Raw genomic sequence first — 23,122 nt, 5'->3', positions numbered from 1 at the left:
TCACTTATACATATTACTTGTACATTAAATGAGACATTTCAATATCTCAAAAATTTTTCAGATTTTTTTAAAGCTTAGAGCAATAAATAATATAGCCTGGGAATAAGAAGGCACAGATTGCCCCCCGGCCACGTTAGTAAAAAATAATCTTGCCGGCAAAAAATTCATTTTTATAATCTTTTTTTTAAATTGTTAAATTACTAATGTTTAACATACATTTTTTGTTATATATATTTGCCAGTTGTTATTAGCTAAAACAACATAATAAAATAATAAAATATATTAAAATGTTAACATAATAAAATAAATTAAAATAGTAAAAAAATTCAACATTTTTGGAAAGAAAATCGATTATTTTATATTACTTAATGAACTTGTATATATAATAAACAGTTTGCTTTTATAAAAAATACAAAATTTTTAATTTTAATCTTAACTAATAATATGTATGTACAAAAAAATTTGATTTTTAAATATACAATTTAAATATATAAAAATAAAAATATAGATAAATATAAAAATGTAAAAATAAATGTAAATGTATAAAATATATAATTATAAATATATAAAAAAATAAAAAAACTAATATTATGTATATAACCAATATTATATATATAATAAAATGAATATATTCTATCTCATCAATTTATTTTTTTTAGGCGATGAAAATGAACTTCACCGACAAATAATAACAAGTTGTGGAGATATTCATGATTCATCAAAACAAATTTTCTCCGCAGAAGTATTAAACAAACAAAAAACCATTTCCAAAAATCAGACTGTGACAAAAAATATAAAAAAATCCGTTAAAAAAAGAGTTGAAGAAAACATTCGAAAGAGTGATCCTATATTCAACATTGAAAATACTGAGCCCAAATGTTTGGAAAAATTGATTACACCATCAGTTTCATATCATGATGTGAATCATGTTTTACCATCATTGTCTTCATGTACCACTAAATTTGATCTATCTCAATGCAATAATAATGATAATCCAAAACGTTCATGTCAACCATTGCAATGTTACTCAAGTATGAATTCATGTTCAAGAGAACAATATTCTACATCAGTACCAGTTACTACAACATCCACAAATTTATTTCCTTCAACTACTATTTTACGAAAAACAAGTTTTCAGTTTTCACCAAATTTGACATCAAATTACAGTCAATCTAAAAGTCTATCACCAAATAAAACACAAAATAAAATCATCTCACCAATCTCTAAGCATTCTACACTTCCAAATTCTTTTCCATCAACATCTGCTAATTCTGAGCCAGAACTTATTAAACAAAATGTGAAAAAATTATGCACAACAACAGAAACTTCTGATGAAGAAAAAAGTCTCGAAGGAGATGAGTTAAATAATGAAAACAATTCTGTTTTCAGTTCTAATACTTCGGATGATGAGAACAATAATGTTGGTTCTGAAATTTTTTCTCAAATTAAATTAGGAATAGGTAAGTGTTTAAAATTTATCTTAATAACAACTTTATCATATAATGCAAAAATAATGCAACTGTTTGAGTAACATTTATCACATTTGTTTGCGATTCAAATACAATAAATTTGATACAAAAAATTATGTAAGAGAAAATCATCATTGCTATTTTACACTTTACACTAAAAAATTTTTTAAATAGAATTGATTATTATTAGAATGTGTTGAGCTTATGGAAGAGTCTTATATACTGTTAAATATTACGTGATGTCATAATATTATATATAATTAAAATTATTTTTTGGTTACAGTAACACACAGAGATATTTACTTTCAACAACAATTATTGAAAGCAATGATTGCATCGCACGAAAATCGATTAAAAATGAATATAAATTCTGAAAAAACATTTCCGGTAACGTACATGCATTATAATAGTTAACATTTAAATAAAAATGAAAAGTTATACAGGCAATATACAAGTAATATGTAATTGCATTTTGATTGTTGCTTTGTTAAATGATATAATATTATCAGACGTTTTGGTCTCAATTCGACCTTCTCAAACAGACCTTTTTCAGTGTCTGTTTAATTAACAAAAATTGGAATTATAAAACGCAAAATTTGAATGAGTCAAAAAAGTTATCAGATATTTAGTCATAAGTTGCACTGATAAATTTTTTAAATAGATATATTCAAATTTATCTTCAGACAGAAATACTTATACAGAAAAAGGTCCAAATTAAGACTGAAACGTTTGATAATATTGTATCACTTGATAAAGCAATAATCAAAATACAACCACATTATGCATATTGCTCGTATAGTTTTTCATTTTTATTTGAATTTTAACGAGTACATCTAAAATAGTTAACATTTAATAAAAAAATTAATTTTAAAAAATTTTTTTACGTTGAATCTTTTTTAGATATCATATCACTATTTTGAAGAAGGAAACGGAAAGGTATTAATATTAATAAAAGTTGGAAATGCAACGAATCAAATATTTTACTTTATAATTAAACATTATAATAACTTTTATAGGTCGAAATCGCACCAAATTGTGGTTTTTATTTATCAAAAACGCGAGCATCAATGATTGAGCTTGAAGCGCTAACTCGGAATGATTGGAAAATATTGGTTCGAGAGACACTTTTAGATGTTTATGGTGCAAGTATTGTAAACTATTCGGCAACTGGGAAAAGAGGCTCTCGACCAGGAATAGATTACAAACTATTTAAAGGATTACATGGTATGCATGATTTTAAAAAATGATTAAGAAATGATTTTTAAAAATCTGAAAAATTTTTGCTAAAAATTGAATGTTATATTAATATATTTTATTGTTTTTTTTTTGTAGAATGGGTAAATCAAAAATCATCAAAACCTGTTTCGACAAAAATGCTTATTGATTATATTAATAAAATGGCGTCAAATAAAAGAAAATATCAAAAATCTACAGAATTGCATCTAAAAAACAAAACTCAACAAGTAAAAAGAAAAAAGAAAATAAATGAATCACCATACAAAACAACTATACAAGACCAACGTCCATGTACTAGTAGAAATCATTACGAATCACAAACTGACCGTATAGGTAAATATTTTATTTTATTGAAATAGTTTTTCCCCATTTTATTGTTCTTACTTCTTTTTATTTTAATATTATTGTTATTAATTTACTGTCTAGATAATCTAATGTCACCAAACAACAGAGAAATAAACAATCCATTTTATGGAGATCAAGAAAACATGACAAGACGCTCGGTGAATATTTTTGGAACAGGTAAAAGTCAAGAAAACAATTTACAAATATAATATATATAATATATAATATATAAAATTATTAAATATAAAATTATTATTTATAGAACTAAATTTAACTTTTTAGTATCGACAGATGTATTTCAAGAAGAAGATAACTACACGTTAACATCTCTGTAATTAAAAATACGATTTTTAATGAAAGTTTGAAATGTAACAAATCGATTATTTTTTTTATTTTTGCAAAAATACGATTAAAAACGTCCGAACTTGTGTTAACTATACTTAATATATTCTTAACTATATGTATTCTTAACTATATACTTAATAAATAATATTTAATTCAATAAATATTATGTAATGTTTTTAATATATTATTTTATATTTAATATCTTAATTTAATATTTTAAATATAATCACAAAGGTATATGGATTTTCAGCACTAGTTTTATGATATTATCAAGAAATTCTAATGATTGCAAAAATCTTCACAATAATAAAGAAAATTACTAATTATATAATTTTAATTAATGATAATTTTTAATAGCATACAATTTTTAAAAATATCAGAAATCAATACTCAATAGTTGAATTTTGATATTATATTTTGATATTATCAAGAAATTTCTAATAATTACAAATTTTCAAAAGATAATAAAATTCAACTAAATGGTATTGATTGATGATATTTTTAAATTGTATACTATTAAAAATTATCGTTAATCAAAATTATAGTTAGTATTTTTCTTTATTGTGAACATTTGCAATCATTAGAATTTCTTGATAATATCATAAAAGTAGTGCTGGCAAAAAGAAATCTATATATTTTCAGGGTCTAAAGCGGGTCAATGGAGGGTTTTAACTAAACCCTACTTTGAAGCTTTAGCAGGAAAAAAGGAAATTTCGGACATATTGTAGCGCCAAAGTAGGTGCTATTATATACATACGATACAATGCATAACATCTACTTTGACTCTCTTATGCTACCTCAAAATAAAAGATTAAGGTTCAATATAGGTGCTAAATTTCGACTCGGGTAGCAAGCAATTTTGGCAGACTGAATTCATGTTTATTATTAACCATTTTTCATCGTATAAATTAAGCTTTGATACAATTAGCTGCGAAATATCCTCTTATCGTTCATTAAAATATTTGCGATCAGTGATAAATTACTTTAGCGAATTGTTTTTCATCAAATGTCTTCGTAATAATAATCGAGATATATAAAGGATGAGAGAATAAAAAAAAAAGTAAAAATGTTAAATACTGATAAAGAGTTAAATGGTTGTGAAATACTTTACTTTCTAATATACCTAATATAAACGTTATCATGGATATCATGAGCCTAATTACAACGATGTGAATAATTTTAATTGACAAGCGCATACATAGTTAGAATTTCTAATTTAAATCACGATGGGAATGTACCGAGCGGTTGAAAGTGAGCTTGGAGCGTTTCACAATTTCACACAAAGAGAGCTATATAGTACATTGTTTTAGACATAATAGTTTTTCTTTCAAAATGTTACACGCCCTCTTTACGCAATACAGCACACGTCAGCGGAAAAATATTTTCAATAATAACAAGTCGCTATATGACAACTGAATAATTCAATATTTTTACAATATAATTTGAAATAGGATAAAGAAAATGAAAAGAAAAAGAGGGGCAAGTGCGTTACGCGTGTAAAGTGCGCGGTTTTAATTCATATCTAAATGCATCACCACCGGGGGAGTATAATACTCGCGCTACGCCGGGCTTCGTTAACAAAACAATCGCGCGCCCAGATATCGTTCCCCCTAGCCTGAACCCAATCGATGAAACACGTTGGACTATTTCACAACCAAGTACTCTTGCTCCACATATCTGTGTCCCGGGGATGCACAGTCCTCTATATAGAGTATAAACGCTATTCATGCGACGGGATAATGGGTTAAGTAGGGTCTACTCACGACGTCGATGAGCTGGGAGAGGCGTAGTCCCATTTTGACAGTGAGGCGATCGCTGTTGTTGCCAACAGGGCGGATGAGGCGGTTGTAGTTCGACAGCAGGTCATCGTAGAGACGCTTCGCTTCCGGATTGGCCGAGGCGCCCGGAAACGGGGCAACGAGACAGGATATGGCTGCCGCCATCGCCAGCAATCCGCCCAACCTGGACCACCATCGCCACCAGCCTTTCCCACCGTCGTTCGTCCAAGCATCCCTAAGCATCGTACGCCTTGTCCACCCCTTGAACAATAAATTACGCGCTCCTTTGTAATGCATGCTTTGAACATCGGTTCAGGGTTCGTTGATCCCTCTCACGCTGATGCGCGCGCGCGCGTACGCCAGAATCCATCTCGCGCGTCAATTATCTCGCGGCTGTTTCGCGTTGCGACATTAAAGGACACTCTGACCGTGATAAAACGTGACGGTTTCGCGGCAGCTCGTTACGCCCGCAAAGTAGAAATCAAGTCAGCGGTAATTAAGACATTTTAGTTGTAACGAAAACGTTCTCGTTTCTGGATGTCGCGCACGAGAAGACTAACGCTTTGCGTTTTCAGTGCTGTTTACGTGCTTAATTAAAATCAATTGGTATAAATATCTGAAATATTTTATGAATAAATGTTTACCAAACAACAAATAAAAATAAATTCATAAAATATTTATAAAAAGTTTATAAATATAAAATATTGCGGATATTTATTATTATGTGTTTGTTTGCTATAAAAGACTCTTCTATTGCTGCAAAACTTTTGAAAGCAGAAATAAAGTTTACCTTTGTTGTAAATAAAAAAATAAACACACCAAACATGTTATGCTGTTAAATTAAACACTAACTAGATATAGATAAAAAAGAATTAATGAACCTAAAGGACAGCGTAGAATTGATGAGAGTAATTTATAAATGGATGAAAAATTTCTTCAAAAAACTTCCGTCCCGATAATTTGAGAAATGGCCGTTCCATGTAAAATCTCGAGGGAACAAACTTGGAAGGACAATTTTATGAAGAGATAAAATTTCACTTTAAATATAAATTTCGCTTTTGACAATCTACTGCGAGATCTATAACACTTCATCATTTAGAAATAATCTAAAGATACAAGTAATTTAGAATTATCTAGAGAAAAAATTAGTATAAATGTCTGATAAATTACAATTACGCGACGGATAATAGTAGTCGAATATAAGTGATAAATTTTACGACACACCTACATCCGGCAAAAAGATCATATTGGTAAAAAAACCAAACAAACATTCGAGGAATGCTCTCTTTTACGAGCGGGTATAAATCTTACTTGGAGTAAGAATTAAAACGAGACTTCATAATGAATCCAATTTCTGAATCCGGTTATTCTAGAAAATAAAGATATGGAAAATTCACAAGTCCCTATGAATTATAAATCGATCGTTATAATGCAGCTTTGATCGTAAACCGGGTTATTTGGCAAAATCACAAGCTGTGTTATGGAGCAGAGATGAAATATCATACCATAAAATCAAATCGTAATTTTACGTACTACAGACTATTTGTTTATTGATATTTATGCCGTAAATTTGCGACCATTTTTACGCGCACCGCTCATTATAGACTTAATTTTTGCGCTAAACTTATTTATTCTTTTATTTCTTTTTTAAGTACCTTATTTTTTATTTGCGATTGATTTTAGATATCCTCATACATAATGCATGATGTCATAGCTTAAAGTTAATGTCACATTCAAGCCGGATGATGGATTATCTAAATTAACATTTAACAAACAATCTGCATAAATATGCGATATCAGTCGTGCGCGTTTAGCACTAAAATTACAAATAACGGATCATATTTAGGAAAGTATGATCGATTGTTATTCATAATAATTTTGCAGAATGTCTTCAAAAAGATTTAAAAATGCTACAATATACGTTCATTAAGTTATTATTGATATGTGTATCAGGCATTTTACAACAAGTGTATCATATATCGATCAAATTTAATATATAATAACTAAATTTGATTTACATTTACACCGTTTTAAGGAAATTCATAAATACGATTTTATTTAATTAACATAATACATGTATTGAATTTAATTAGGCCGATACAAACGTCATAGCGAAACAAAACGCTTTATTTGACAGATTATCGAATATATTAAATTCGAGACGCTGATGCGGAGATCTGCGATAAATCGCATACTATTGTTCCGCAGTGAAAGAATTAATATAATACTCTTTGCTTGAGCTTGAGCTTACGTGTTAAAGATAAACTTATTGCGATTAATCAATATATTCTATTGTATATTAATTCCGTATTTAAATATTAAGGCGCGATCGGAAACTGCACTTTCTTATCTTGAACTATGGCTATACTTAAATATCGGCTGTCGATTCTTTATACAATACTTCGACATCAACTTTTCCGAACGAATTGCCGGCCATCCTAAGACGCAGCTCGGCCGGCAGACGAAGTCATTTACTACCCGTGGCGAGGAGCGTAACCGTCCATAAAGGAGGCTGGAACGGCATTGTTGTGTGACAGAAAGGCAAAAGAGGGGAGAAACCTCTCAAGGAAGTTTTATCGCTTCTTTGCTGACCTACCTCCTCGCCTACCACGCTATTATCAGCATAACCGTATGCCTCGAAGGACTACTTCGTCGTATTAGGGCAACTTTTCGCGCTTCGATGCCCCTCTTCTCGAATTAAGCCGACAAAGAGAGTTTAAACGTGTTCTAAAATGTATCCCACCGAAACTTTTGAAGAAACTTGACAACTACCTACAATGAACTAATTCTATATTCTTCTTTTTTGTATTAAGCAAATATCTTCAAAAATATGTAAAGTAAGAGAAATTATAAAGTTTAAACTGCTAACCGAATAATTTGTGGACTGAAAACGGCTTCTATCGCGCGCAATTAAAACTGATTAAAGACGAATTGACTCGTCTTCTCCAATTAATGGGTTAAAGTGTCTGAGACAAAATATCTATAGAATTGTTGTAAAAATAAAGAGGGATCTCAAGATGAATATGGATCTCCATATGTATGTGGAATTTTTCGAAGTAGTATAAATATTTTGCATTTCGTGTGAATTATTATATTGAGGGACACAATTTCCCGTCCGATGCGGACAATGCTCAGGTGACCACTTAGATGCTAGTTGATACTGTTGGGGCCTGCTATCATTAACATTTGACCGAGGGCCTCGTGACATTGGCTCGATTGTATATTATATAAGCTAGCATGTACGTATACGGCTCTGATGAGCGATAGAGGTATATCGTAACGGATGATTAGTTTCGTTATACAATAAAAGGACAGGTCGATCGAACAGCTTGTCCAACAATGGTCGGACGCGGCTTGAGAAAGCGGATATAATGGAACCAATAATGAGCCGTAACCGCCGCATCCATCAATCCAGATCAAGCAGCCTTAACCATCCTTTCCTTCGTGCGTTCAATATGCTGTCGGAAAACAGTTACGCGACCTTGGATCCGTGTATAATCAACGTCAGGATGATCGAGGTGGTTCTTGTCCCGCAAAATCTACAGACTTATTTTTACATAATCCAAAAGAGAGATAAGGATGAATTTTCATAAACAGTGCTTTGGAGAAAGTAGAAGAGAAATGCGACTCGCTGATAAATAATCATGTTTGTATTCAGTGCGATAGTTTTACTCTTTACAGACACATCATTCGGCTGTCGATAAGTCGAGAAAATTAAAGCTCCGCGCGGCGAACGGAGTCTGAGCGAAACAGACTTGTTCTGGAAAAGCAAGCAACATTCAGACGATAATTCTAAGCTCGCTGCTAGTCTGTATACAATCAGAAACGAATGGCTCGCCATCACCCATTCGAAGGATACAAATTGGCGCGAGAAAAGGATGGAAGCCAAGTAAACGTGTCGAAAGTTTTTGCGCGATCTATGAACGTCTTCTTCGTTTCGAAGCGCCGTTTTTCCCCGAACGCTCACGTCAGGTCGTAACTCCGACTTTTACATGCGAGCGAGTTGTAACGATCAGCGGGCTGCGAGCGATTCATAAAAGTTCGCCGAATGGAAAACGATGTCTGTATAGCAGTTAACGACAGGCGATACAGATGGGTGACACACATCGATAGAGAGAAAAATATATTACGTCCAATACGAGACGTTAAACTACCTGGCAGCATGACGTATTGCCGGCCGCGTGTGTTGGCGTAATAATTTATCACATTCCGTGAAATTGCCATCGCGGAACCTTTATCGACATTCGAAAGCTGCGTTTCGATCAGCCGCATTTCGAATCAGCAGATATTTTTCTTGCCAAATATCAATTCGATCTGAATTACTAAATTAATTTAATCTGAATAAATAAAATACGAAATATTCTCTAATTGGATTCTCGATATATGATGTGCAATTAGGAAAATTGCAATATAATTTATTTATCCTTTTAAAGAAGTCCTATAGTTAATTTTAAAAGTGGTTCAACGTTACAATTAAAATTGAAAAAAAAGAGTAAAATATCCCACATTCACGCGATGAATTGCATTAAAGTTATGATAATAAAGTTCATTTACAGTGTTCCAGTGACATTTGAAAAAGCATAATGCAATAATAGTAATACGCTGAGAGCAAACTGCGTAACATCGCAGTTATTTCGTAAACTTGTTTACTATTTTCCACGCTACACAACCCTCATACAAACAAGAAGAACGTAATGCAGCGCGCGGCTCAAACGTATCGCTTTGTCGTTTAAAGCTGCCACGTAGCTCGCGCAACTGTAACGAGGCTAATCGAATCTGGTGCCGACTGCACCTACTAACTAGACTATTATGTACCCAGTGCGGAACTGTATCAGCTGGACCGGCTGTCTATTTCCTTTCCCATTGGATGAATCAACGGGAACGAGAGGCAGCCGCGATTGGATAGAGGCCCGTGCGATATGAAGAGAGAACGAGAGCAGTATTTTGTCGTGCTGCAGAGAAAATCACGGAGCTTCAATATCCAGAGATAGTATTGAATTTTCGTATACATATATATATATACGGGACGTCCCACAATTTACGGTCTTAATTTTAATGATTGCTTTTTTTGTCAATTTGGAGCCGACTTAATTTAGAGAAAAGGTCGAAATAGATTGCGAAATGAATTAAATTAATTAAATTAATTTATGGGAATTTCATATTTTAGATTTTTATGTACTGCTGTAAAAAAGAGGGAAGAACTTTCGTCGGAATTAAAAGTTAACGAAAAATTATGAATTGAACGATGATAATTTAACGTTGTCACTAATTTTTATAGCCTACCTTTCTTTGTAAAAAAGATTTCAAATCTATTATATAATTTTTTTTCATGCTTGTAGATGAAAGATATAATGCAGATTTCTAGTTTTCACAAGTTACGCTCTATATAGTTTGCTACAGATCGAAAAGGAGAGATTCGCGGAGTTTCCAATATCCAGAAATACTATGGAATCTCTGCACATGATACTTGATAAAAGCTGGATGATAAATTGAACCGATCTGCAACTTAGCATTCCAGATATTTGCGAAATTGACATAAAAGAACTTTCGTTAAATTACGCAGAGATATCGTAAATTGAAGAACGATGGATTCGGTTCATCCTTCCATCGAATTTTCGAAGACGTCTTCAGACAAATACTTGCACGATTTATACTTTCGCACTTTTAGACGGCAAGCGTGAGATATTTGCATAATACAGAGTTACAGCTCGTAACTCTTACTCCATGTAAAACACGGGAATATTATTACCACTTGCAGGGACGCGGACGGAGAAAGAGTAACGCGTAAGAGAGTGGACTGACAATAAAATCAGCGCCCGGTGCGCCGGTTTTTCGCCGTTTTACAACCTCGTATACCTCTCTTTAGCCGGTGAGACGTGGCTTAATTTAGAGCGCTCCCGGAATTTACGACGCTCTCCTACGGCTCGTTTCCGACCGAGCAGCGGTGCGGATTATGGATCGTGTAACGCTTGACGCGCGGTCACGCGGGGATTGACGGGCAGCGACGGAAAAGAAATCAATTGTCGTGGATACCCGTCGCGCATTTATTCCCCGCGATATCTTCGACATCAACAACTTTTCGGATAAATCGGCGGAAAGTGAATTGCGCCTCGACGCCGGGCTTATATGATGCCACTTTAACCGTTCCAGTCGATGGTGCTGTGTCGGGATCGATGATGCGTTCATCACTCGTAAATCGACGAATATCCGCGCGGCAGTTTCCAAAGTTATGACGATAGCTGTAACTATCCGCGAAGCTATATGTCTGTCGGTGTCACGCCAGCAGCAATCTTCAGACGTTATATACATATATATCCACGTCGCGAGATGATTGTTCGTCATTTCGAAGGTTCATTTACTTCTGAGCAGGAATGTATCACAGTGTCGTAAATTGCGTCCACTGGAATGGGGTTACATCTGGCGAGGTGTAATGTATTCAATTATACAAAGAAATATATCCCGGGCGTGTGTGCGGAAAGATTATGAATTATTACCAGATTTCTATGAGCGATAAATTTTCCATTAAAACATTTCTGTTGGAGCGTAGGGAGCGCTGACTCGCCTAAAAGATTCGCGTGTGTCTTTGTACGTGTGTGTGTGTGTGTGTGTGTGTTTTTGTGTATATGCAACGAAAAATCAATCGGTCGCTGCTTCTCGATATTACGTCGTATGTTGGAAATACTCACAGGCCATACGTTTTCAAGCGACCTGTCGAAAATGGATTGCCGCGCGATGTAAATTCATTTCTTGTCATTTGGAAACAGCGCGCCCGCGATCATACTCGCGCACCGTTAATCAAAGTTAAAAAAGAGAGACAGAGAGGGAAGGGGTGTGAGTGAGAGGGATGGGAAGAGACAGAGAAGACCGTCGCGGTATTCGTCGGTGATTTTTTCGCTCGCTGCGAAATTCGACTCTCTCTCTCGTCGGACGACAACGATTGCCGTTGCAATTTAGCGCACGAAGTGACAAATACTGCGCCTTTATGGCTCGTAATTATTCAAATGGCGCGGCTGTTAGTGAACGGCGGACAGTTTCACGCGAATAGCGACGCGAGAGTGCTCGTCACGCATCTACAGCCGCTGGAAAAAGCGAAGAAATTTTACTCTACTACCTTTGCAACCGGGTATTGCTGATATTTTTTTGAACTGAAAATTCACGTGCATCTGTTATCATTTTGACATGCGATATTTCATTTATTTTGCGATATTAATTCGATACTGTTATGATATATGCTGCATGCTTTCTTTCGGTTACGTGTTGTTTTGTGAATTTGTAGGGGTTTCCGTAATAAATTGGTTCCGTAATAAATTGTGGGCGTGCTTAATGTACGTAAATGTTTTAATAATTCGTTTGCATGTTTGCGTGGATTAACATTGACGGCCGGCCACGAAAAACAGAACTGCCTCGTACGGAAGCCGGCTCCGAAGACTGCCTGATCGCTCATCGAGCTCGATTGGCCGCGTTCGCATTGTGTTATTTCTAAAGAATAATAAAAGAAAGGATGAGCCGATGATCTCTCTGCCTCTAACGCTCGCGCATCGCGTCGGTAGAATCGGCGGCTTCGGTGTCGCCTAAATCAAAAGCCACTGTTTGTAAATAGCGTCGGTAGCTGTAGGCCTTTGATGACCTTATAATTCGGCCAGCCTAACCATTAATCGCCCCGATTAATCGCACATGGGGGGCGGCGAAAAAGAAAAAGATAAAACTTGTCACCTGACATAATGCGCAGGTGAATCCAACTCAAACTTGATAATAAAATACATATATGGCTTAAACTTATCTTATATCAACGGTTATACAACGCATAAATAATACGGAAAGAATAGTATCTTAATCTAAGTTTATATTAACCCGGTGTCCAAGGTCGCATGTTTGACGCTTCCCATGTCCCACGATAGGGAGTTTAATTGAAATCCTTCGACATCTTTGATTACATATCGATCGTTTCGGAGCACGCGATCGATTTGATATGGACCTTTAAATTTAGGTATTAATTTTTGAGAAACACCTGGTGAATTATCGAAATTTCTTATCATTATTTTGTCACCTATCTGGTATTTTGTTGTGACCTTATGTTTGCGATCATAAACTTGCTTATTTGCGTTTTGAGTCTTTTGGATTTGTTGACTAGCCTTTTCGCGCAAATACGGTAAATCACGGGGTGTTTCAATTTGTCCATTTATCTCTAACGCATCTCGTAACTCGTCGATTATATTAACACGCTGATATACTCCAAAAAGCCGCATGCTCGGGCATTCGTTTGTGGCCTTAGACACGGTGTTGTTACAAGCAAATTCCACATCTTTGAGCGTATTACACCAGGATGTATTTCGTTCATCCGCTAACTTAGCCATCATCGGCAAAATCGTACGGTTAAGCCTCTCAACTTGGCCATTCGCCTGAGGTGAAGCGGTGGCGATCTTAACGTGTTGTATGTTTTGAGTATTTAAGAATTCTTCAAATTCACGCGACGTGAAGCAACTGCCACGATCCGAAATAATACGTAACGGTCGACTGTAATGCTCGAAATAAGAACGGAGGCATTTTATGACTTCTGTCGTGTTAGTGCTTTTAGTAGCATATAATTTTACATATTTTGTGAACGCGTCAATAATAAGGAAAATATACCGGTTTTTAATGGAGCCCGATCTAGATGCAGGGGCTAAGTGATCGACGTGTATCGTGGCGAACAGTATATTACTTTTGGGTATATTATGTAACGTGCCTTCGGGTTTTCCGGAATTTGGTGCAAACGCGATACACTTTAGACAACTCTTGAGATGTTTTTTGACTTTTGCTTTTATTTCAGGGAACCAATAGCTGCCTAGTATATTTCGAATTGTTTTCTCGGTACCCACGTGACTCATTTCATTATGATACTTATGGATAACGCTAGTCTCTAATGCGTTAGGAACATAAAATAAAATTTGCCCTTGACGTTTCTTATACACTAATCTGTTTCTCATTTCAAATAATTTACTTTCAGAGAGATCTAATTCCTTCCGAATTTTGGTAATTACGGGATCATCGCTTTGACATAATGCGAGATTTTTGTCAAAGGAGTTATCTTCGATTACGAAAATTTGTCGACTTAGTGCGTCAACGTGTAACATGCGAGAACCGGATCTGTGTTCGAGAGTGTAGTCATAATTTTGCAATTCTAAAACCCACCGCGCAATACGAGGGTTAGTCTCTTTTTTATTTAGCGTTAGACTTAAGGCTTGACAATCGGTGATAATTTTGATTTTTAGTCCGAGTAGATACGTCCGAAATCGGCGGAGTGCATAAATTATTGCCAATGTTTCCAACTCGAAGCTATGGTACTTCGATTCTGCCTCGGTTGTTCTTTTAAAGAAATAAAATATTGGGTGCAGTTTCCGATCTGCCTTTTTTTGTAATAGAATCGCTCCAAAACCAACTGAGCTCGCGTCACAGTGGAGCTCTGTCTCATCTCGTGGAGAATATAGGCTTAATATAGGTGTATCAATCAATCGGTCTTTAAGCATTTCGAATGCTCGTTTCTCTATCTCCCCAAACTGAAAATTCGCGTCTTTTCTTGTCAGGTCGTACAGAGATTTTGCTATAATTGAAAAATTCTCTACAAACTTTCTAAAATAGGAACATAAACCTAGGAAACTCTGTACGTCTCTAGTATTTCGTGGAACGGGAAATTTCTTTACTGCTTCGATGCCTTGATTTGTCGGTCGTATGCTTCCCTTAGTTATCGTATAACCTAAATAATCTAGCTTTGTTTGGAAAAAGCGACATCTAAACGTAATTCTAAACGATTCGCGACAAGTAATTTAAGAACTTCTTCTAATACTTGAAAATGGTGTTCGATTGTTTCCGTCGCGATGAGGAAGTCGTCCAAATATACAGATATTTCTCCTACATTAATTAGATCTTTAAATATTTGCGTTACATAACGTTGGAATTTGAGAGGAGCACCTTTTAATCCGAACGGCATCCTCACGTATTCATACTGTCCTAAAGGCGTGACAAACGAAGTATATTTTACGGAATCTTCGTGCATTTTAATATGGAAAAATCCATCTTTTAGATCTAATGTCGTAAAATATTTTTTCCCTTCTAGTAAATCCAGTTGATCTTCGATTAGGGGGAACGGGAAGTTATCACGAGTTGTTATCTTATTTAAGGCTCGAAAATCTATGCACATTTGTACCTCTCCGTTTTTCTTTTTTATTAGGACGATTGGCGATGCATATTCGGATGCACTCTCTCTGATGATACCCTTGACGATTAGGTCATCTAAAATGTGTTGTAACTTAGTTTTTTCATCGTAGGAAAGTCGTCGCGGCGCGCATGAAAACGGTTTATCGTTTGTAAGCATAAGTTTCATCGTGTTTTCTACCGCGGGATTTGGTGGTCTCTGTACGTTAACATAACATTTCTCGAACATATTACGTGCTCGCGTCTTCACCTCAGTCGAAAGGTTCTCGTTTATACGCATATCTTGCGGAGACACGTGAGAGTTATTATTATCCATCTCAATATTCATAATATCGATAATTTCTTTATTGCTCAATGATAACCTTGCCAGCTTCATAAAATCGCGTCCCAAGATCATCGGGTTTTGCATTGTTTCGTCCGGGACGACACGTAATACAATAAAATATTTCTCGCGATTAAATACGAGTGTTGCTTTTACAAGGCCCAATACTTTCAATCCGCTGCCGTTAACACCAAAGAATCGGTCGCGTCCCGAATCAACAACAACATATTTCCGCGGAATATAACATTCTTTAACGAAGCAGATAGGGCTCCCTGAATCGATTAACGCGTTAAAATCCATTTTAAAGTTACCGTCCTTATCGTTTATTTGTAGTTCCACCAATCGCCGGAAATCATCGTCCTCTCGTTGTCCCTGTATCACGCAGTTGATGTCTTCCTTCGGAGGGCTGCACTGATTAGCACGGTGACCTAACTTTCCGCACTTGTAGCAGGATCCTCGTTCTCTCCTCGCTTTCTTGCACTCTGCTGCATAGTGTCCCTCCTCGTTGCAGTTGTAGCATTTCTGCGAGACCGCTTCTTTTGACCTTCGTTGTTCTTTTCCTGGCGATTTGTAATTTCCCGTTACCTCTCCTCGGCGTTGTGGAAACTGCTTATGGTGCGCTTCTTTAGGCGACGGAACGCCTGCGAACGCGGTTAGCATCGCGTCTATTGACTGATAACATTGCACTTTTGCTTGCGTGCGCAATTCTTGACTCGGAATACCCTCGATAATGTAGCTAATCATTTCGGCTTCTGCGATCGGCACTCTATTTGCAAGCGTCACTTTGTCGTGTAGATAGTCTGTGAAGGTTTCGCCTGCCTTCCATACTCTTGCTTCGAATTCGCGTCGTAGAGTCAGCGGATCTAGTCGTTGTCCATACATTTTCTTCAGCTCGTCCAACAGATCGTCGCAACTTAATTCAACGCAGTCAGCCCTCGAGTGATACCATTTCTGCGCTTTTCCAGTCAACTTGCTGCATACCAGCGCTTTCGCCTTATGCTCGTCTAGTTCATACGTGGAAAGTAGTTTTTTTGTCTGTTTCTCCCATCGGTCAAAATCATAGTTACTTCCGTCGTATTCGCCTACCAAATCTTTGAGCTCTTGCCATTTTTTCGTACTTGCTCGAACAGGCGTGCTCTCTTCTGCTCTGGGCGTCATTCGTAAGAGATCTACCTCTCTTCTTAGTAATTCAACCTCGCGCATGGCTAAGTCTCTCTCCTTTCGCAAAAGTTCAATCTCACGGACAGACACGGATTGAATGCTCGCCGTCCCCTGTTGAGATTCGTCAGATTACAAATCATGCATCTCGTTTGCGGGGTGTCCTGTCGCACGAAGCTCTTCTAGTGGAACACCCGCTTCTAATAATCGTTTTAGCAGCTCATTCTTCGTTCCGGAAGTTGGCAGATTTCTTTCCTAATTTCTCTTTCAGCTCTAATGCCGTAAGCGTGCTCATTTTGACACGTTGTCTTTTTCTTAACTGATTGGAAATTTATTCACTACTGTAAGTTCGTAATCGAGTGTCTACTGTTTCAAATACAGTCACGTTCGTAAGGTTTTATAAAAACGTAAAGGCCCGTAACATAAGCATAACATAAATTCGTAACATAAACGCACAGTCACAATCGCGCGGTCATAATCGCCAAACTTGGCACCGGTAATCCCACTTCTGAATTTCATAGGGGTTTCCGTAATAAATTGTGGGCGTGCTTAATGTACGTAAATGTTTTAATAATTCGTTTGCATGTTTGCGTGGATTAACATTGACGGCCGGCCACGAAAAACAGAACTGCCTCGTACGGAAGCCGGCTCCGGAGTCTGCCTGATCGCTCATCGAGCTCGATTGGCCGCGTTCGCATTGTGTTATTTCTAAAGAATAATAAAAGAAAGGATGAGCCGATGATCTCTCTGCCTCTAACGCTCGCGCATCGCGTCGGTAGAATCGGCGGCTTCGGTGTCGCCTAAATCAAAAGCCACTGTTTGTAAATAGCGTCGGTAGCTGTAGGCCTTTTATGACCTTATAAATTTAACAATAATTTTTGTTTGATAAAAAAATTGAAATAACATTTGAATGTTATTCTTTTTAACACTGAATTTTGTGTGTCGTGAGTAAATTAAAAGTTATCTCCACAGGATAACTAAGACGCAAACTTAATTAAATTTCTCTCCATCAAAGATTTCACTCCACGTCGCTCTATAGTCGTTGTAACAACACCGCGCTGTAAATGTTTCATTTCCTACTGAAATTGTTAATAGTCAACATTAAGCAGCGCATAACATCCCTGCAAATCATAATGAGATACGCCACCTTCTTATGTTTCACAGCAATATAATACGATGCGATCTTGAGAAACCGGTGTGGTGAGAGTCCGTGTGAATGGCGCCAAGTCGTAAACCGGCAAGGTATAAGCTGTTATAGCGCCATAAGCACAGGTATCGCAAGGGGAGATGCCCGTTCATCAGATGTAGGGTAATTCAATAATGGGTGGCGCGGGGGTTGGGTGTGCGCTGGGTCGACCGAATGACTGAAAACGGAACGGCTGGAGTATTGAGATGCAAAATGGGGAGAATTCGCGCGGTCTGCACGAAGAATACAATGGGAAAGCAATCCCGGTGATCTATGAGACCCACGTCAATACGGCCTGACAATCGCGATCCATATGGATAAACTAATTCAAGGCGTTCTGTATACAGCGAGCGGCATTACGGCAAGAAACGACGCCGTGTTCGGAAAATGTCAGTCCGATATGAATCGCCGCGAAATTGTCGCAGTGTCTTTTCTATCGTGCACGACGATCTATCCACCCGTTTCGATCCTTTTTCACATATGTCCACATGCATACGTCATATAAATTGTTCGTTCTCGTTCGCGATATCGCCGTAGCATCGGAATATGCATGCGTGTGATTATTCGAGGAACTGCATTGTGCAAATTTAAAAATGTCGATCAAATCGTGCCGCAGAATCGTGCAATAGATTTATAAGTATTTGTCTGGCAAAATAATGTATAGTAGAATACGCATCTTTCTGCAATCATGGAAAATGGAAGATTAAATTTATATATATAAAGACATAATCTTTGCTCGAAATTAATTAAATTTTATACACTTGCTATCCGTCATCAGCATATGAAGTATCACATATCAATTTTACACGAGCGATCGATGAATAATTTTGGAAAAATTAAATATACTTAATTGAAATAGTTTTTGAGAATTGTATCCTTTACATTTTTCAGTGAGTAGAAACTCAATTCCTAATTTGAATAAAATTATTGTTATAACGATTGATTAAATCGAAAGATATCTTACACCGACATAGATAGATCTCTGATGTAACATTATGCATGCCGATACTGTTACCACGTTAATATCACTCTTACCAAACATCGATATTACGTTACAAGCTCTTCCCGAGTAGAAATCATGATTAGGAACTGGTAGGATTTTTGATAGTTTTTCCTGATGTCTGGACAGGCACTGATAAGGAAAGCAGGCGTGGTTCCAGCCATAAAAGTTACGACTGGCCTCTTCGAAAACTGGGCAGTTTTACTAATCAGTTCTGGTCAGTTCTGGACTGGCTCTGGGCAGTTTTTTTTAAATCGGTTTTTGGATATATAGAAACATTTCTTTAAATTTTGGTACAGTAAATACAAAACAACTTCAACTTTTTTAAATATTAAAATATTTATTTTATTTAGAGTTTTATTTCATTTTTTAAGTTTTCTTAAATGTAACACTTATAAAATCTTTTATTCTTAAAATTAAACTTATAAATTCAAAATTAATTTTTAACACAATAAATAAAAATAACATTTTCTTTTATTCTTTACTCTGCTTTCTTGCAGTACGTTGGCCTTCCCAATCCTTCGCATTAGAGATTACGTTACCTAGACAAGTAAAGAAAGATTTTTCTGTCACTACTGGATTTTCTTGATCCTTGTTATATGTTTTAAATACAATATCTGAAATAATACATTGCATTTAATAACAATAATTATTAAGCACAGTCGTCTACAATTAATAATTTAGAAAGATTTTTTGTCAGAATCGGAACAAATTAATTATATTACCGATGATACAACGGCAAGTCACTGTATCTTTAAATATTAGTTTAGTGCCCTGTTGCTTAAGGCACGTATACTGGCACATAACTACTCTTTTGACAAGTTTTCTCAAAATACTTGTCAACATTTTTGACACACTATTATCCCTATCTATTGTTACATAGATGGATCGCTTCTGAAATATGAATAAAATACATTTTCACTCAAAGACTAAATTTGTGTTAATAAAAAATAGTTATCTAATAGTTTCTTTAATTTTTATGATATTAATGCTCACGAATTCCAACTGAAAATTTTTTTCAATTTTGAGACGATTATCAAATTCTTGAAAGTCTTCTAAAGCACTAAAAGGCATGTTTAACTCGTATTTCTCCATGAAATCAGTAAAGGTTATTATACAATCATCATCTTGATTGATATTTCTAACGCATAATATCTCTTTTACGTCTCTTATTTCATTTGCCATCGATGTGATTTGCAGAGTTAATTTTCTTTGCATTGATATTATATCGTTAATGCCTTAAAAATAAATATTATTTAAATAAAGTGATTACAAGAGAATAATTACAAGTATATTTCATTTTATACGTACCATTCAAAATTTTTTTTGAAGTATCTGGAGCAGATAAGTTATCAGTGGGTTTTTGGGTTTTTGATTGATGGACTATAAATAAAAATAGTATAACTAAAATTAATATAAAAAAATTAATATTGTAGCAAAATAATAGAATAATTGCATTATAATTACAACTCGGTGATTCAGCAATATACAATTCATTGTCAGAAATATCATCATTTTTTGATAATGATGACAGATTATCTTCTTTTGATTTTGTAGATGATTTTTTGTTTTCTATTACTGCCTCAGGAAAAGTAGTAGTTCTTTGGAAATTTTCGGAATCGCTTTCGCTGCTATCTTTACTTGAATCTTTTAAACCTGCAAAAATAATGGACATTTATAGAACATAAAATTTGTGGACGAATATTTTTTTTCTTATAACTAACTGTTAGTTTCATTCAACTCTAAATCGTCCTCTTCATCGTCCAGCTGGGGAACTTGGGACAATAGTTTTTTTCCCAATTTTTCGTTGTCTTTAAAATTTTTTTTCTTTATTGCATTAAATGTTTTTAATGCTTTTTCTTCAGCATGTTTCTCGCAATCTGTTGTATAAGCGTATTTTTTAGTTTTTAATTTTTTAATTTTGTCTAATGCATCAGTGTAGTTATCTGAAAATATAATAGCAAATTATTTTACTTATTATTTTAGTTATTTTTACTTTTTATTAATTTTTTTTTAATTATGTTTCCTATTATGCAACATATGTTGAAAATATAATTTTGCAACACTTATTACCTAAATTGTTGTACGCGTATTATTTTTTTTAATTATTATAATTATCAATAATTTTTTATTGTTAAAATGTTGAAAAAAATAAATTATAAAATTTTTTGTTAGTTAATGTGTAATGTTTTTTACTTGAATCGCCTCGTATAATAATTGGCCATTTTCTCCAACTCTGCAGAGGATTGGATTTTGTTCGCACAAGATGGTGTAAGAAATCACGATCTTTTTTCATTTTCAAGTTCTCCGGAAATGGTGAAACGAGCCTACATGATTTTATGTCGTATGTAATCCAACTAGTTGGTACAACATCCACAATTTTTTGGAGACAATTTTCTTCGTGGAACTCGATAATTTGATAATGGCGTTCAGTATCCATCAGCTTTAATAACACATTTAAGTCAAAACTTAATGAAATGAATATTAAATATTGTTTATATTAGAATTTCACAACTTACTTTAGAACGTTTAGAGGGTGTAGCGTATGGATGATGTTGGCTGTGATGTTTTCGAGTTGCCATTATTTTCAGTCAAAATTTCTTTTACCTTCACGAAAACTTTTACACATGAGATAAAACATGTATTTTATATGTCAATTGATTTTAAGGTTAACATGCTTTCGTTATCATAGTCAATTACCAGCATACAAAAAAAAATAGAAAATAATTGCAATCGATTATTAATCGTCTTCTGTTGTAAAATTGGTAATCGATTATGACTATAATAATTGCTGGATGTTATGTAGTACAAGAGGAAAAAAAATAATCGTTTGATATTAAAACTACTTACCTCGTATTAGACACACGCCTTGTATTAGACACACTTCGGTAAAACACGCTCGCTTCGATCAGCACCCGGAATATTTAGTTCTCAGTACACTACTTACTTCGAAAGCTAACGAACGATTGCGCCGTCTTCAATCTGTGATCTTCAATCCTCTTTATTTAAACTTTTCTAAAAACATCTATCAAAGTCAATAACCATTCTGCCTAATTTGTCCCTCTACATAGAGGCGTTTATACAATATGGTATCGCAGTAAATACAAAATCAGCATTACCAATAAATAAAGTACTGATTTTATAGCGAAATTTTATTTTCATTGACCATAATCACAGTAAGTTTTACGATAAAAAACAAAAAATAAGTGTTTCTACTGAATATTGGTGAAATACTCAGTGAATCTTAGTGAAATCCTATTTTATTGTTTCCATTATAGTAACATTTTCACTGATTCACTTTATAAAAAAAAATAATAATTTTAGGTTACATTCACGGATGTTAAAGGCGCTAAATATTTATACATATTCAGAGTGTATTAAGAGATACGATCAACTTCAAGTGCAGCGTGAAACTGTATTTAACATCCGTGAACGTAATCTGAAATTATTATTTTTTGTCGTTTATAAAGGACTGAAACTTTTGCATTGCAAATCTAGAAAATAGTAAATTAACATCAAGGTTTAATTATATTATAATTGTGTTCGTGTTATTTATTTTTTTTTACTTCTACGTACTATCTACTACTTATTACTTTTTACTTTTTTGTTTCATAGTCTATCATAAAAATGGATAGAATAAAGTATACGGCAAAAATGCGAATGAGACGCAAACGTGCTTTATATAAAATTCAAGAAAGTAAGTAATGATGTTAATATATTTATTATTTATAGTGTTATATATATAAAGGGATCTCGATAAAACTGTGATTAAAAATTATTAAAAAAATACGATCTTTTATTGTGGAAAAAATGTTAAATCTCTCCATAAATGTCAATAAAGAGCATTTTAATACTTTTTTTTATTATTTTAATCTTTCACAGAGGATAATATTCAAAATACGGATTGTCAAGAAGAAGTAGAAGATGAAGAAGAAAACAGAATAGAAATGGAAATAGAACAACAAGATGACGCAGACATAAGTAATGAAGACGAAATGGAAATAGAGCAACAACGTGAAGAAGACGAAATGATTGAAAAAAATAATGTCGAAATAGAAGTTCATGATGAACAAGAATTTTATTTAGAATCGG

The 23,122-nt window shown here is 34.7% G+C and overlaps 3 protein-coding genes across 4 annotated transcripts in view; 1 reads left to right on the top strand and 2 right to left on the bottom strand.

The window, feature by feature from the left end:
• LOC105677984 (nicotinic acetylcholine receptor alpha1) overlaps window positions 1-23,122 on the bottom strand; it is a 174,353-nt gene that overhangs the window by 101,314 nt on the left and 49,917 nt on the right. The window contains exon 2 of the mRNA XM_012376914.2: window positions 5,159-5,434. Coding sequence (XP_012232337.1) covers window positions 5,159-5,416 — 258 coding nt within the window. The 5' untranslated portion in view covers window positions 5,417-5,434. The remainder of the gene's footprint in view (window positions 1-5,158; window positions 5,435-23,122) is intronic.
• LOC136997141 (putative uncharacterized protein DDB_G0291812) lies at window positions 147-3,691 on the top strand. Of its 2 annotated transcripts, none has more exons than XM_067347536.1 (7): window positions 147-1,460; window positions 1,753-1,856; window positions 2,370-2,405; window positions 2,486-2,693; window positions 2,802-3,038; window positions 3,132-3,227; window positions 3,313-3,691. In XM_067347536.1, exons 1-7 carry the CDS (start codon window positions 623-625, stop codon window positions 3,330-3,332), a joined length of 1,539 nt encoding a protein of 512 aa, XP_067203637.1. In that variant the 5' UTR covers window positions 147-622; the 3' UTR covers window positions 3,333-3,691. The 2 variants fall into 2 exon arrangements, with proteins under 2 accessions (XP_067203637.1, XP_067203638.1); XM_067347537.1 differs by having other exon boundaries at window positions 1,398-1,460; window positions 3,333-3,691.
• On the bottom strand, window positions 19,370-21,671 carry LOC136997142 (uncharacterized). The gene is made up of 8 exons (XM_067347538.1): window positions 21,550-21,671; window positions 21,227-21,473; window positions 20,755-20,976; window positions 20,498-20,686; window positions 20,342-20,413; window positions 20,027-20,268; window positions 19,756-19,924; window positions 19,370-19,647 (listed from the first exon to the last, which is right to left on the bottom strand). Exons 1-8 carry the CDS (start codon window positions 21,610-21,612, stop codon window positions 19,505-19,507), a joined length of 1,347 nt encoding a protein of 448 aa, XP_067203639.1. The 5' UTR covers window positions 21,613-21,671; the 3' UTR covers window positions 19,370-19,504.

The sequence above is a fragment of the Linepithema humile genome, chromosome 1, assembly GCF_040581485.1.
Source record: "Linepithema humile isolate Giens D197 chromosome 1, Lhum_UNIL_v1.0, whole genome shotgun sequence".
NCBI lineage: Eukaryota > Metazoa > Arthropoda > Insecta > Hymenoptera > Formicidae > Linepithema > Linepithema humile.
The sequence above is the reverse complement of the archived record's forward strand: the minus strand, read 5'-3'. Positions and strand labels throughout refer to the sequence as shown.